General features: G+C 45.8%; 1 protein-coding gene across 3 annotated transcripts in view; it reads left to right on the forward strand.

The window, feature by feature from the left end:
* Positions 1-5,720: 5,720 nt before the first annotated feature.
* Positions 5,721-14,927, forward strand: part of RGS3 (regulator of G protein signaling 3) — a 117,011-nt gene continuing 107,804 nt past the window's right edge. Inside the window, exon 1 of one of the 3 annotated variants that reach the window (XM_045840571.1) lies at positions 5,721-5,954. In XM_045840571.1, the coding sequence (XP_045696527.1) occupies positions 5,876-5,954 (79 nt within the window). In that variant the 5' untranslated portion in view covers positions 5,721-5,875. The remainder of the gene's footprint in view (positions 5,955-14,927) is intronic. The other 2 variants (XM_045840567.1, XM_045840568.1) reach the window with 2 other exon arrangements.

Consider the following 14,927-nt stretch of genomic DNA (forward strand, 5'->3'; position numbering starts at 1 on the left):
CCTGCACTTCTGTTCAGTATATCCAACAGTTCACATGACAGCTTCACTGACCCAGCACCCAGGTGATTCAGCCTGAGCAGGCTCGTGGTTGAGCCGTCAAGTCTCCCCCGAGTCCAGCCCTTTCTCCCATGTCCACCATTTCTGGGAAGGGCACTTCTGAACATTTAATCTCTCAAGCCAAGTATTCCTCGTATTTCATATTTCGATCCAGCCCTGAGTCCTGTTGATCCTACCTCTTTTCATCCCTACGGCTACTACACTCAGTTAGCCAATGTTATCTTTTGTCTGAATTACTGGAAAAGACATCACCTGACAGCATTTTCTGATTCCAACCCTTGTGCCGCCCTTCCTCCATCCCAATCCATTTGTTTCATACATTAGCCAGAGTGATCTTTCTAAAACATAAATTAAAACCTTTTGGGATCTTGCTTAAAATCTTCCAGTGGCTGCCTTGTGATCTGAGGGTGAACCTAAGCTCCTTGTAGACACACACACACACACACACACACACACACATGGAGCCCCGAGTGATGTTTCCCTTCTTGCATTTTACTTCCTCTCTCACACTCTAGGTTCTCTGCCACTGCTTCCCGTGGCTCTGTTCCTAAAACGTACAGTGCTTCTCTCATTTTCTGACCTGTCCATGTTTGTTCTTTCTGCCTATAACCCTACCTTCATGAACTCCATTGGTTGGCTAAATAGTCCCTTCAGGTCGTGCTTGGAGAAGTCCTCTCTGACGTCCTGTATCACCTGGGTCTGCTCAGCTCCCCGGACCAGCGGAGATGGTACTCTGTGTTCCCCCAGGTGCCCGTGTTTCCTCTGTGGGAACACTCATCCAGTGTCTCACCAGCCTGGAAGCTCCATCTGGTTTGCTTCTGTATCCCCGGTGCTCAGACTGAGGCTCAGCACAACGTAGGTGCTTAGTTTAGTGAACATTTGTTGAAATGAATGTTAATGTATCAGTAGCCATGGAGGTCCCAGTCCTACTAGTCTGTAGCCTAGATAACTCTGAGCAAGAGAATTGGTGAAATTCTTCAGTGGTTTTTTGGCTGGACTCTTATTTTTCCATGGTTCATTTACTACATTAGTGATGTGATCCATTTAAGAACTCTGAATCTTAGTTGCCTCATCTACAAATTCAAATGCTTGAATTTCCTGCAGGCAAACAGTGGGGCCAGATATTTTTTCCTTTGTTCTTTTTTCATTTACTAGTAATTTACGCATTAGTCAGTTATTTTCCTCTCTTGCACAATGATTATTCATGTGGGTGCATTTATATTTTTCTTACTGATTTGTATGACTTACGTATATATATTTGCCATATATTTTATAAGTATTTTACATTCATTTTTTTAAATTAAAAATCATATTTTTGTGGCCATAGAAAAGCTTTTAATATTTTTGATTTTTTTCAGCCATTTAAAAAGATGAAATCCATTCCTAGTTCACTTGCTGCCCCAAACAGGCAGTGAGTCAGGTTCGGCCTGTAGCACAGTCTGTCCGCCTCTGCACTGCGTTCATGAAAACTGAACCATCTCTGCCCTCCTGGAGTAAATACCCTTGATCATGAATGGGCCGCTGGTTTTGATGTGCTGATATTTCACTGAAACTTTTTGTGTTTATATTCATAAGTCAGATTTGATCTAACAGAGATTTCAAGCTTTTCATAGGGCAGAGATATAATTTATTTGGCCTACATTATATTTTTTACTTTTTTGAATGGCTAGCTAATATTTAAAAATTGGGAGATATTGCAGTAAAAACTAGAGAATTCTGGCTTTTCTTAAAAGAAAAGAGATGTATCAAGATGGGGAGAATGTGGGCCCAGTTTGGTTACATTTTCACAGATCTTCTCTGTGCCTGTTTTCTGTTTCGTTAATTTCTACTCTTATTGTTATCTCTGACCTTTGGTCTGTAGTTTTCTGTTGCTAACCTTATCTGGGTTTTGTCTTTGCCTAGACATGCCTAGCACTGACAATTTTTTTTCAGTTTTTTTTTCTAGTTATAAAGCAGTTTAAATTACACTGGCATTATTTGTTTCTTGAAGGTCTTATAGAATTGGTCCCTAAAATACCTGGGTCTTCCATCATTTTGTCAGGTAGCGTTTTGATTTCCTTTGTATTTTTTCTATGGTTAGTGAGCTATTAAAAATTTCAAGCTCTTGAATCAATTTTAATAATTAATTCTTTCTAGAAAATCCTCCATTCCCCCCACTCCAGATTTTCAAATTTATAAATAAAGTTGCAATGGTTTTATCTTATAATTTAAAGAATTACCTTGTTATCTTGGGTAGCTTTTTCTTTCCTAAACTTGTTTATTTGTAGTTTTCTTTGTTTGGCCAGAGCTCTATTTTATTGTGTGTGTGTATGTGTGTGTGTGTGTGTGTGTAAGAACCAAGCTTTGGTTTCCTTGTTGAAGTCTGTTTTCACACACACACACACACACACACACACACACAATCACACACACACACACACAAACTCAACTTTTAACTTTATTACTTCCTTTTAAGATTTTCATATGAATTAGTTTGTTCCTCCTCCTCTTCTAACTTTCTGAAACAAAGCTTTAGTTTAAAATCATTTTCCTTCTTGAACTTTCTATCCTGCCCCATTAATCTGTTTGTCCTCTTTTCGGCACCACGTTATTATAATGCTATTTCACATCCGGTGGTCCTAGTTCCCTTTGTTATTATTTCTCTTTTTTTACTGCTTTTAGGGAGAGAGGAAGGGGAGAAAGGGAGAGGGAGGGAAGAGAACAAGAAAGAGGGGAACACCCGTGTGAGAGAGAAACACCGACTGGCTGCGGTTCCACGCAGGCCCACTTTGTGACCTCCCAGTCTGCAGGGCGGCGCTCCAACCAGCTGCGCCACGCCAGCCAGGGCTATTGCTGTTTTTCAAAATTTGTTTGGTCGCTGGGCCAGATGATATCTTAATGGCACTAAGATTCCTTAATAGCTAAGTTGCCCAAATAAATCCCATTTGTCCCCTCCCTTGAAACCCAATTAGTCATTATTCTTCTAGATACAGAGGCAGACTTAAAAATGCCTATAATCAATCTTTGTATGTGAAGGTGGTGTATCGATGGGGTGCAGTTTAAGTGTGCTTTTTTTTGTGTTTGCCTGTGTGGTATGTTATGTGTCTATGTGCTTGTGTATGTGCACAGATACATGTGTAGTGTGTGGTATGTGTTTATTTGTGTGTATATGGTATTCGTGTATGTATAAGGTGTGTTTATGTATATGGTGTATTGTGTTTGTATATGGAAAGTGTTATGGGGTGTGTGTGCAGAGTGTGTGCAGTGAGTGTTTGTACTGTGTGTGTGTCATACGCTTATGTATGTGTGAGGGCTGTGAGGTGTAAAGGAGATACTGAGGCTCATGGTCAGGGGGTACTGCAGTGTTCATGATACGTCAGAAAGCCAGGCTGGGTCCTCAAGCTCCTCTGCCCTCTTGGGGAAAGCAGGGCCATAGCTGTGCCCCTTTCTGGATGTCCCCTGTGGACAGTAGTATGAGTCAATAGGACTAGTCTCTCCTGCAATGGCACTACCAGGCTCCCACTGACTTTTGTTCTGAGAAAAGAGTGACCTGCCCCTTTAAGAGAAGGAAGCTTTCAGTGTTCTACTAAGCAAGGGGCTTTAATGGTGGTGGTAAAGCTGGTGAAGGTGGTGCCACCACAGAGGTCAGATCAGGATCAGAGTGGCATTGGGGTCTTCCCACTAAATAGGTTAGTTGCTGAATGAGGCAGAACGAGTTGGGAGGGAACTTGCAAGGCAGTGGGACCTTTGTCCCGAGTGGGGGTGAAGCGCCCAGTGTGGTCCTCAGTCTTTTCTTCCCTAGGCCATCTACAGACAGTGCAACTCTGCCCAGCTCTCCTGCTGGGCCCCCCTTCCTGAGGGTACATCTGCAGGTTGCTCTCAGCTTCCTGAGTCCAAGGTGGTCTTCCCTGGTGTGGGCTGTACAGTGGTCCCTGGCAGAGCTGTGAAGGGAGACACTGTCACCTTGGGCACACCAGTCTTCCTTTCCCTGTGGACCTCCTAATCCCTACTGAGAGAGAACGCTGCCTCTCAGGGGGCATCCTCAGGCCATGCCTAACTGTGCTCCCAGTTTGCTCCTGCCGGTCTGTAGCACCTCCAGCCTCAGTGTCCTGTCTGCATCCCATGGCTTGAGCCTAAGGATGGCCATTGTCCCTGGCTGGACGGAGCGGTAGATCCAGGATACCTCCCTGTGCAGAAAGGATGCCTGGACTCGCACTTCCCCAGCTAGGAGGAGGATCAGGCACACTCAGTCTAGAGTGCAGGAAGTCCATCTGCCACTGGGTTGGGGCCAAAGGAGTTGGCCTGGCCCTGCTAAGGGCAGTGCTTATGGTGTGGGGCTCGGGGAAAGACCAGGGCAGGGTGAATCCTCGCAAAGTGCCAGGATTCAAACCGCTCACTGGGCTGTATGCGACTCATTTGCACTTGACCACTAGTTTGCTGATTTCAGGGCTCCTTCTCCAGTGTCTGCTCCCTGCGGTGGCCAGCTGGCCCTGTGACATCTAGTGTCCTTACCTGCATCAAGAAAGCAGGTCCGCTCCCTTCACTTGCTGTTGGCCATGGGACAGGTACGAAGGCCAAGGCAGAACAGAAGGAGGACGGTCTTGGGGGCAGGCGGACCTGGGTTCAAGCTCCAGCTCTGCCAACTTTGAACAAGCTACCCACTCTTGCTGCCCGAGGTTCAGATATATTCCTAGTAAACTGGGGCTAATGCTGTGAAGCTTTACTGTGAAGATGAAATAAGAAGACATGTATAAATCGCCCAGCTTAGGCCCTGGCACCTGGTACTCAATATGTATAACCTTTCTCCCCACGTTCTCTCTCATATCCCCCAACCCTGGCCTGAGTGGACCAGTGAGCCACAGATACCATTTGGAAGCTTCTGACACTTCCCACTTTTAGACTTTCGTAAGACCGGCCGCTTTCCCTCCTCCGGTGGCCACAGTCAGAGATCTGCAGAGGAGGTGTCTCAGCGTAGAACTGCTCCCAGGAGGCGTTCCACAAATGTTTCCGACAAAGCGGTGTGGGAGCTGGCCTTCCTTCCAGCTCTGCCTCCTTTCACCAGGCTCTGGAGAGTGAAAGCATTTACTCACGCTGTGTGCTGTTCATTTCTGTCCCTGCAGATGCTGGGAGCCTGTCTTGCCGTCCCCCGGCACCAGGCTGCTCATGGGGGACCATAAGGCTGTCTGGAGCAGGCTGCTCCGTCTGGACCTGCGCCAGACTGTGCTCATCCAAGAGGAGGCTGGAGAGGGAGATGGAGAGGGCAGGGTTTGGGATGGGGCTGCAGCCTGGTGGGTGGGCCCATCCAAGTGTGGAGGACACTTTTTCAAAGCCCCCTGGGCCAGGAGGGTGCTCCTTTGCCCTTGCTCAGACCCAGTGATTACAGGTCTGAGCTTCAAAGCATGTTATAAACCTGGCTGATTGCTGGCCTGGGGGAACTGGACGAGCAGGCCAAGTGTGGTCGGGTGGGTAGCCCAGGGGCCACGCCTCTCCTGGGGGTGGCCCTTCAGCCTGGAGCGGTCCTAGAACTGGGAGCCCTGGTGTGGCTGCCCGTCCTGCAGGCTTCTGGGGGCAACTGCCACCCAGGCCTCGGTGGCTGCACTCGCATTTGGGGCGCCAGCGCTTTGCTGCCTCGGGACCGGCGTCTGCTCGGTCAGGTGGAAACTTCTCCATTCAAACCCGCACGGGCCAATCAGGGCCTGGCGCGCCAGCCCGTTCAAACGCACGCTTAAGCCGGCCTCCGGCTCCCGCCTCTGAACCACAACCTGCTGCCTCGGTTACCGAGGAGCAACACAGACGCCTCGGGTTACAGGCTCTCCAACCGGTTCACAGCGGGGAGACCATGGAGCACTGCCGGCACCGCGTCTCCCTCGCGAGCCGGCGCGTCCATCCCGGCTTGTCCTTCTACCTCACCACCTTTGGTAAGTGCCCGCTGCGGCTAGCTGCCAGAGCTGCTGCACCCTGTTCTCAGGGCCCAGACAGGGTGCCCACATGGTGCTAGGTGAGGCTGGGAGCAGCCGATCCTAACGTTTGGGGCAGCTTCTCTGGCCCCTTTCCCCTCGGGTTGCCCCAGGAACAGGCTCAGGCTGAGCTCAGGCTGAGCAAGCTGCTGGGCACCACCTGCTGCCTGGCCACTGGTGCCAAGTGCATTTGGTTCTGCCTCACTTGGCTGGAATAATCCCGCCCCAGTTAATCTTTCAGATGAGTTTCCCATTAGCAAGCAGCTCAGGGTTTAATCAAGGCCTTGTTACTACATTTCCTTTCCTTTGGCACAAAGACAGGGCAGCTGCCAGGTCAGCCCAGGTGGCGCTGGCTCCTTGTGGGCTCACCTGGGAAGCTACAGGGTGACTGCTCTGGTGGAGGGCTGACCCACAGCAGAGGCGGGAGAATCGTCTCCTCCAGGAGCGACCAGGCTCTCCCGAGGTTCACAGTGCTGTCCCGAGGACTTGAGCCAGAAAGGCAGTAGGCTCCTGCTCCCCAGCTCCCCCCGCACCCCTCCCCCCACAACACACAAAGCTGAGCAGCAGCTGCCCCATGGCCTAGACAAACCTAGCCTTCCAAGCAGCTATATAGTAAAGACACCAGTCCTGTCCTAGAACGCAGCCCTTCACAACTTTCCTTTGGTTTTCTCACTGGCTCTGCAACTACCTGTGTGTGTGTGGGGGGGGGGGGGCTACCTGTGTGGAGGGGTGGGGTCTGTTGTATTTCCTCTGTGAAGTCTTGAGATCCAGAGAGAAGAAGGTCTCTTAGTGAGCCAGTGTCAGAGTTGGTACCGGAGTTCAAGCTTTCTGAGTCAATCTGTCCGGTATAATTTTTTTCAACTCTTATACTATTTTCTTTAAGAGGGTTGGGGCAGTTATGGCCACAGGACTGGACTTTGCTCAGAATTCAAAGACAGAGTCCCGGAGGAGTCAGGCCCTTCCTGGGTTCTCCTGGTCTCAGGCTGCCTGTGTCAGTCCTCTGCTCTGCTCGACCTGCGTTTTGCTCTAGGGGCAGAGGAGGGGATGGAAAAGCATGTCTTGGCCCCTGGAAGTGGCCTGTGGTCTGGCATGCTGGACTTCTTCACTGGTCCAGCTGGTAGGGGATAACGAGAACAACTTAGTAGCCACCATTTGCTGAGCACTTACCATGTGTCATGCCTTGTGCCAGATACGTTACCTGCATTATTTCACTTAGTTCTTCCGACACTTGGAGGCAATCGCTGTTAACACCTCTGGGATGTGGGCCTGTACCAGACGGAAGAGGGGTCCAGAATGATCAGAGTTGGTGGCGCTGGAGTGGTCAAAAGAGTGTCAGAGGGCTGCGAGGCTCTCTTACCATAGCTGTGTCCTGATTAAAACATGTTCCATTGTTTTTTCTTCTGTATTATCATGGTGAGATGTATTCATTATTGAAACCTTAGTGAAAAGAAATCACCTGTAATCTGACTCCCTAGAAAAGACCATTGTTAACAGTTTGAGTTACATCCTTCCAGACTTATTTCTGTGTGTGCATGGGGAATGTTGTGTCTAATTTTAACAAAATTGAGATCATATTGTAAATACAGTTCTACAACTCATTTCCTCTCCTTACTGGTATGATGTGACTATTTACTTGCATCAGTCCGCAAGCTTCTATTGAATTAAGCTCCCACCGGATCGAGGCAGTTGGAGAGGGTCTAGCCCAGCAGGAGGGGTGCCCTACCCAGCCAATTCCTCAGGGCCCGGTGGGATGAGGATCAGCAAAGGCTGCTGCTTGATCCTGCGCGCAGCGGGCAGGCAGGAACTTGGTGGGGTGGGGAGCCTCCTGCTCTTCTGTGTGCAGTCTCCTCTCAGATCTCTCCAAGGACACTGACTGACACTGGAGAAGTTCTCTCCTGTTTCCTGATTTAACTCTGTTTCCTCGACAAAAGCCATGTTTTCCCAGGCGGCTTGACTTTCTTTATATGTCGAGTGATCTTTGTTTGTCTGCTCATGAATGAAGATTCTTATAGTGGCTCCTGATCTGGCCAGCTATCAGAAGTACCATACCTGGGGAGCCTGTTTTAAAAGACAACAACAAAAACAACACAGCTCTGGCTGGTGTGGCTCAGCGGATTGAGCTCCGGCCTGCAAACCGAAGGGTCGCAGGTTTGATTCCCAGTTGGGGCACATGCCTGGGTTTTGGGCCAGGTCCCCAGTAGGGGGCACTTGAGAGGCAACCACACATTGATGTTTCTCTCCCTCTTTCTCCCTCCCCTCCCATCTCTAAAAATAAATAAATAAAATCTTAAAACACACACACACACACACACACAACGCAGGTTCCTAGGATCTTCTCCCAGAAATCTCTGTTTAATAGGTCTAGGGCAAAGCCTGAGAATCGATAACTTAAGAAGCCACAGGAGTATTTTGGTGATCAGCCAGGTTTGGAAGCTATGGATTCGGAGTCAGTTCTGGTCACCAACATAGACTCCCTTAGCAGGAAGGTCTTTGCTGAGTTTTCTTCAGCTCATTGGTCTTTATCTGGCGTGGAGGTAGCTCCTGGCCTTCAGCAACGGGCTTTGCCCTGGAAGAACCAGATGAGGGTACCGCCTAGCTGTGCGTCTCCTGAGCATAGACATTTAGAGGGAGCTAAATCTCCAGCCTCTCTGGCACTACAGAGACGAATTGTTTGGACCACAATTCTTTTCAGGGAGAGTACTTGAGGGTGTAAGTTGTGGTTTATATATATATATATTGTGAGTATAGACACACATGAGTACAAACTCTTGTCCCCCAAAAAGGGGCATGTTCAAGTAACATTAGGTGGCCATACACTGCCTTCTAAGGAGGTGACATGGCTTTGGTGGTGGTGGAGGGAGGTACTTATAAACTGGGGTTAGAACCCATCTACTCCAGAGGGATTTTTACTTATGAGAAATAATGTAATTTGAAGAAGTCATCATAGGTGTACATAAGTGCTAAAACCCCAATAGCTTTATAGAGATATAGCTTACACGTGTACAATTAACTTAATTTAAAGTGTACAATGAAATGGTTTTGGTATAGTGACAGAGTTGTGTAGCCATTACCACAGTCAAGTTTAGAACGTTTTTATCTTTTCAAAAGGAAACACTGTACTGTTCAGCTTATTACCCCTTGTATCCAGTCCCCCTCTCGGCCAGCCCTAGCCAATTACTAATCTCCATTCTGCGTCTATATATGTGCCTGTTCTGGACACTTGGAATCCATGCTAATGGAATCATGTGTGGGTTTTTTGGGACTGGCTTCTTTCACTTGGTGTAATGTTTTTAATGTTCAGTCATGTTGTAGCCTGTGTCAGCAGTTTATTCATTTTTTATGTTTGAATAACATTCCATTCTATGGATAAACCACATTTCGTTTATCCATTGATGAACACTTGGATTGTTTCTGTCTTTTGGCTGTTGTGAATAATGCTCTGCTATGAACATTCGTGGAAAAGATTTTGTGTGGACAAATGTTTTCAATTCTCTTGGGTACATGCCAAGAAGTAGAATTTCTAGATCAAATAGTAATATGAAGTTTAACTGTTTGAGAAAATGTGCCATTTTACATTCCCATCAGCAGCGTGTGAGGGTTTTGAGTTCTCCACAATTTCACCAGCACTTACTATTATCTGACTTTGATTCCAGCCATCCTGTGGGTGTGAAGTGGTATCTCCTTGTGATTTTGATTTGCATTCCCTGATGATCAGTGATATTGAACAGTTTTCACGTGCTTATTGGTTATTTGTATATCTTCTTTGGAGAAAAGTTTATTGAGATCCTTTGCCCATTTTTAAATTGGACTATTTATCTTCTTATTGTTGAGTTTTAAGAGTTCTTTATATATTCTAGATACAAGTCCCTTATCCAGAAGTCTCATGTTTGATATGTAGCTTTTTTCTTTTTATCATTCAGTTCAAAATATTTTTTAATTTTCACACTCATATTCACATAGTCATGTGCACTTGAAGGGATCTGCAGTGGCTGGGTGCAGGGTTCTTTGCAGAAGTCATATTGAGGTCAAGTTTGCTAGTTATGTTGTTCAAATATTCTATTTCCTTGCTGATTTCCCCCCATTTGTTCTATCAGTCACCAAGAGAAGCATGTTAAAATTCTTATTATATTTGTAAATTTGTCTGTTTTTCATTGCAGTTCTGTCAGTTTTCCTTTATATATTTTGGAGAAATATTAAGAGCACACACATTTAGAAATCTTATCTTTCTGGTGAATTGAGGCTTTTATTATTATGAAGTCTTTTATGGTTCTGAAATCTTCTTTTTTTACTTCCGGTGGAGATCAGTTCTACCTTTACTGACATTGACATGGCCACCCAGCCTTCTTTGGGTTCATAATTGCTCAGCAGATCTTTTTCCATCCTATTTCTTTCAGTCTTTCTGTTTCTTTGCATTTTTTGGTATGCTGTGTCTATTGTAAATGGTAGATACAGAGTTGGTATTTTTCTTCTTACTGCAGACCTGGGATGCTGTCTCCCTTCAAAAAGATCTTTATTTACTTCTGTCAGGTGCTTGAGCTCACTAGCAATCTGGAATAATCTTAATTGAATGTTAAGGATTGAGATTGTTTGAGGTTGAGCTGCAGCCCCTTGAGAAACTGGGTCTCATCATGGTTAACTCCCTTCCTAAGGAGCAGCCCTTCAGGGTTCCATTTGAAAGGGTGGGGCTCAGAAGGACCTGCCCCTGTGCAGGTGCCAATCTCCGACTCCTTGCCATTCCCCGAGTCCCAAGAGGCAGAGAGAAACCGATCAGTATCCCAGCCTTTTAGTCACCTCTCTGGAATTCAAAAACACTCTCAGGAGAAAATTAGTTCAGGAAATCATTCAGCTTAATTCCACAGACCACCGTCCCCCCAGATCTTGCTTTGTTGTTCTTACCTATCTTGTTGCATGTCCAGGAAGCTGCTCTTAAATATTTTGTCTAGTTTTTCCAGATGTCCTCAGTGGATCTGTCATTCCAAAAATAGAATTACCCTTCATATGTTTTCTAGTATTTCTGAGATGTTTTTCTCTTTGTCTCTTCTTCCTCCTTTCCTTTCTTCCTTCCATCATTTCAGTGGGAGTGCCTTCTATTTGCCAGGTGCTTCATATATACTAATTTTCAGCTTTACAACAAACTTATTAGAATTGTATTATTATTATTCTTTTCATTGTACAGATGAGAAAATGAAGATGTAATGATTAAGAATCATCAGTAGTGGGACCGGATTCAAACCAGGTCTACCTCCAAAATTCATGCTTTGCTCATTGCTGCATGCTTCCTCTCTTTTTAAAAATTATATTTTATTGATTGTGCTTTTACAGTCGTTCTGATCCCCCCCTTTGCTCCCCTCTACCTAGCACACCCACTCCCTTAGGCAACCCCCCCACCATTGTTCATGTCCATGGGTCATGGTATAAGATCTTTAGCTATGTCATTTCCTATACTGTACCTTACATCCCCATGGGTATTCTGCAATTACCTGTTTGTACTTCTTATCCCCTCACCTCTTTACCCATTTCCCCCATCCCCTCCCATCTGGCAACCATCAAAACACTATCTGTATCCAAGATTTTGTCTCTGTTCTTGTTTGCTTAGTTTGTTTTTTAGATTCAATTGTTGATAGATTTGTATTTGTTGCCATTTTATTCTTCATAGTTTTGATCTTCTTTTTCTCAGATAAGTCCCTTTAATATTTCATATAATAATGGTTTGGTGATGATAAACTCCTTTCTTTTTTCTTGTCTGGGAATCTCTTTATCTGCCCTCTGATTTTAAATGATAACTCTGCTGGGTAGAGCAATCTTGGCTGTAGGTCCCTGATTTTCATGACTGAATATTTCTTGCCAAAGCCTCCCACCCTGCAAAGTTTCTTTTGAGAAATCAGCTGACAGTCTTATGGGAACTCCCCTGTAGGTAACTAACTTCTCTTGCTGCTTTTCAGATTCTTTCTTTACCTTTTACCTTTGGCATTATAATTATGATGTATCTTGGAGTGGGCCTCTTTGCATCCATCTTGTTTGGACTCTCTGCGCTTCCTGGACTTGCATGTCTATTTCCTTCACCAAATTAGGGAAGTTTTCTCTCTATATTTTCTATTAGATTTCCAATTTCTTGCTCTTTCTCTTCTCCTTTTGGCATGTGGGAGGAACTCCATCCAGCAGAGCTCCTCCCGTCCTCCATGGGTGAGAAATAAATGATCCCAGACATAATCTTGTTGTTCTGGCACAAAAGCGGGTGGTGATCCCCTCTAGTGGAGAATGCCCTGAGCTCTTCTCCCAAACAGCTTTTATTGGGAATAGTACGTGTAGGTGTATACATGGATAGTTCATCAATCAATGTCAAAAGGTTATAGTCTTACAAAAACAGGTATTATCTATAGATGACAATTGAAGGAACACAGATTTTTGCCATAGGTCAGGGTCTGTTAGTCATGCTGATGCCAGAGGGTCTTTAAGATGAGTTTCATGAGATAAAGAGTTTACTCCTTATGCCTTGAACTTAAACATCCAGTTTATATCAACAGAGCTATACAAAACAAAGCAGAGCAAGCTTCAAAGGATACAATGTATATTCTTACTCTGGCCACTTTCACCCCTGGGAGCTGACTGTTCCAGTACAAGGTTGTAGCTGCCTCTGGCATAGTTCCCAGGCTGAGTCAGGCCGGGAGAGCAAAGCAGCCAAGAGACTAGGAGACTTTACAGAAAGACTGAGGACTCAGATTATGATGAAGCCAAGAGGTGAGGTTCTTTCTGCTCCTTCTCTGAAGACTTCTAAGTCCTTCCCTGATGGCCCATTGCGATTGTGCCTGTCTTAGGTTGCCCCTCCCTTGGGGTCTTACTCGTCACTGGCTAACCAGTCATCTGCCCAAGCCAAGCAGGGGAAGTGAGTGAGGCAGGGGCTGCTCTCCTGCCAGGAGGAAATGTTCTGTCTCCTTAGTGACTCATGTCCCCAAAGCCTTTTCATTCAGCTCTAGTTGTGGGACAAAAGGCTACAGTCCCTGAAACTAGGCAGGATGGCTCCCAACACTGGCACCCCTATTATGCAAATGTTGGACCTCTTGAAGTTGTTCCAGAGTCTGCTTACACTACCCTCATTTTTTGGATTCTTTTTTCTTGTTCTGATTGGTTGTTTTTTGCTTCCTTATGTTCCATATCATTGATTTGATTCTCAGCTTTGTCCACTTTACTGTTATTTCCCTGTAAATTGTTATTTTTTTCCATTAGTGTATCTTTCATTTCTGACTGGATCTTTTTTATGCTATTGAGGTCCTCACTAAGTTCTTTGATCATCCTTATAACCAGTGTTTTGAACTCTGCATCTGATAGATCACTTATCTCCATTTTGTTTAACTCTTTTTCTGGAGTTTTGACTTGTTCTTTCATTTGGGTCATGTTTTTCTTTCTCTTCATTTTGGAAGCCTCCCTCTGTTTGTTTCTGTGTATTAGGTAGAGCTGCTTTGACTCTGTCATGGTAGTGTGCTTTAATGTAGTAGGTGTCCTGTAGGGTCCAGTAGCACAGCCTTCCCTATCACCCAAGCTGGGTACTTGAGGTACACCCTTTCTGGGTGTACCTTCCTCTTGTACATGAGCCTTGGTTGTTGTTAGCAGTCAATGGGAGGAATTTTCCCAGGCCAGTAAGCTGCATGGACTAGCTATGACTACTGACCACCAACCTCCACCCTCCGTGGAGGATGAGCTGTGTAGGCGCAGGGTGGTGGTGCTCTGATATGGTCTGTAGCCGTCCACTGGGTGTGCTGGCCCTGGGGTTTCCCAGGTGGTTCAGGCCAAGGTCAGCATCCACCTGTGTTTTTCCTTGGGAACCCGGCTTGAGCTATAAAGCAATCTGAGATTGCTGCTACTTGTGCTGGGCTTGGAGATTCCCAGGAGAAGCCAAGCTGAGAATCTAGGCTGGCTGCTACTAGTGCTTGGCCTGGGGCTCACTGAAGCCAGCTGTTGCTTGTTTGAGAGGATTTAGGTAATTATGAAGCATGAGCCAAGATCAGCCGTTGATATGGAAAAGCAGCTTGGGTGGGCCAGTAAGTTGGGTGGGAAGAGTCTCCGGGGATCTCCAAGGCAAGTCAAACAGGGTTAGCCAGGTTGATGGAGCCTCAAATATGGCACCAGTTCACTGGCTCTTTGGAGGGAGGGTTTAGTAAAGGAACAATGGCCTCTGCTCCCCTTGATGCCAGACACTTCAGTCCCTCCCTGTACACCACTGGTGCCTTTCAAGCTGCTACCCCGGTGCTGGAGGTCAGAGGGAGTGAGTCCAAGGAGGTGAATCTGTGTGTGGGTTCTTTAAGAGGAACTGCTTGTGGTTCCAGCAGTTTCTTCCACTGACTCAATCCCCACTGGTTTTTGCAGCCACAGGTTGTGGGGACTTATCTTCCTGGCACTGGAACCCTGGGCTTTGGGGTCTGGTGTGGGGCAGGACTCCTCACTCCTGAGATATCCCTCCTGAATTTTTATCCACCACACGTGGGTGTGGGACCACAGCCCTTTCGGTTTTGTGACCCTCCTACCAGCCTGGGTGGATGTGGTTTCTTTAATTCCGTAGGTGTCAGACTTCCATTCGACTTGTTTTCTGACAGTTCTGAGTGATGGCTGTTCTATATTTTAGTTGTAATTTTGATGTGTTTGTGCAGAGGTGAGCCATGTCTGCTTATACCTGCCATCTTGACCAGAAGTCTTATGCTTCCTCTCTTGTGTTTTCCATATTAAACTTGTTCCTCTGGGAAACTTTATTTGACAGTGAAAAAAATGCCACAAATATGAAACATTAACGAAGGAATTATTGACTTAAATCTATCTACAAGTACATAACAGATGCTCATTATAAAATAACATTAGACTGGAAAAAAGTCTGTAATAAAAGTAATAAGGATGCTGAGTAATTTATAAAATGTGGTAAAACTGACAATTTGGAATTAAAATGAT

The sequence above is a fragment of the Phyllostomus hastatus genome, unplaced genomic scaffold, assembly GCF_019186645.2.
Source record: "Phyllostomus hastatus isolate PE091 unplaced genomic scaffold, TTU_PhHast_1.1 phas_contig_34, whole genome shotgun sequence".
In the NCBI taxonomy this organism is placed as follows: domain Eukaryota; kingdom Metazoa; phylum Chordata; class Mammalia; order Chiroptera; family Phyllostomidae; genus Phyllostomus; species Phyllostomus hastatus.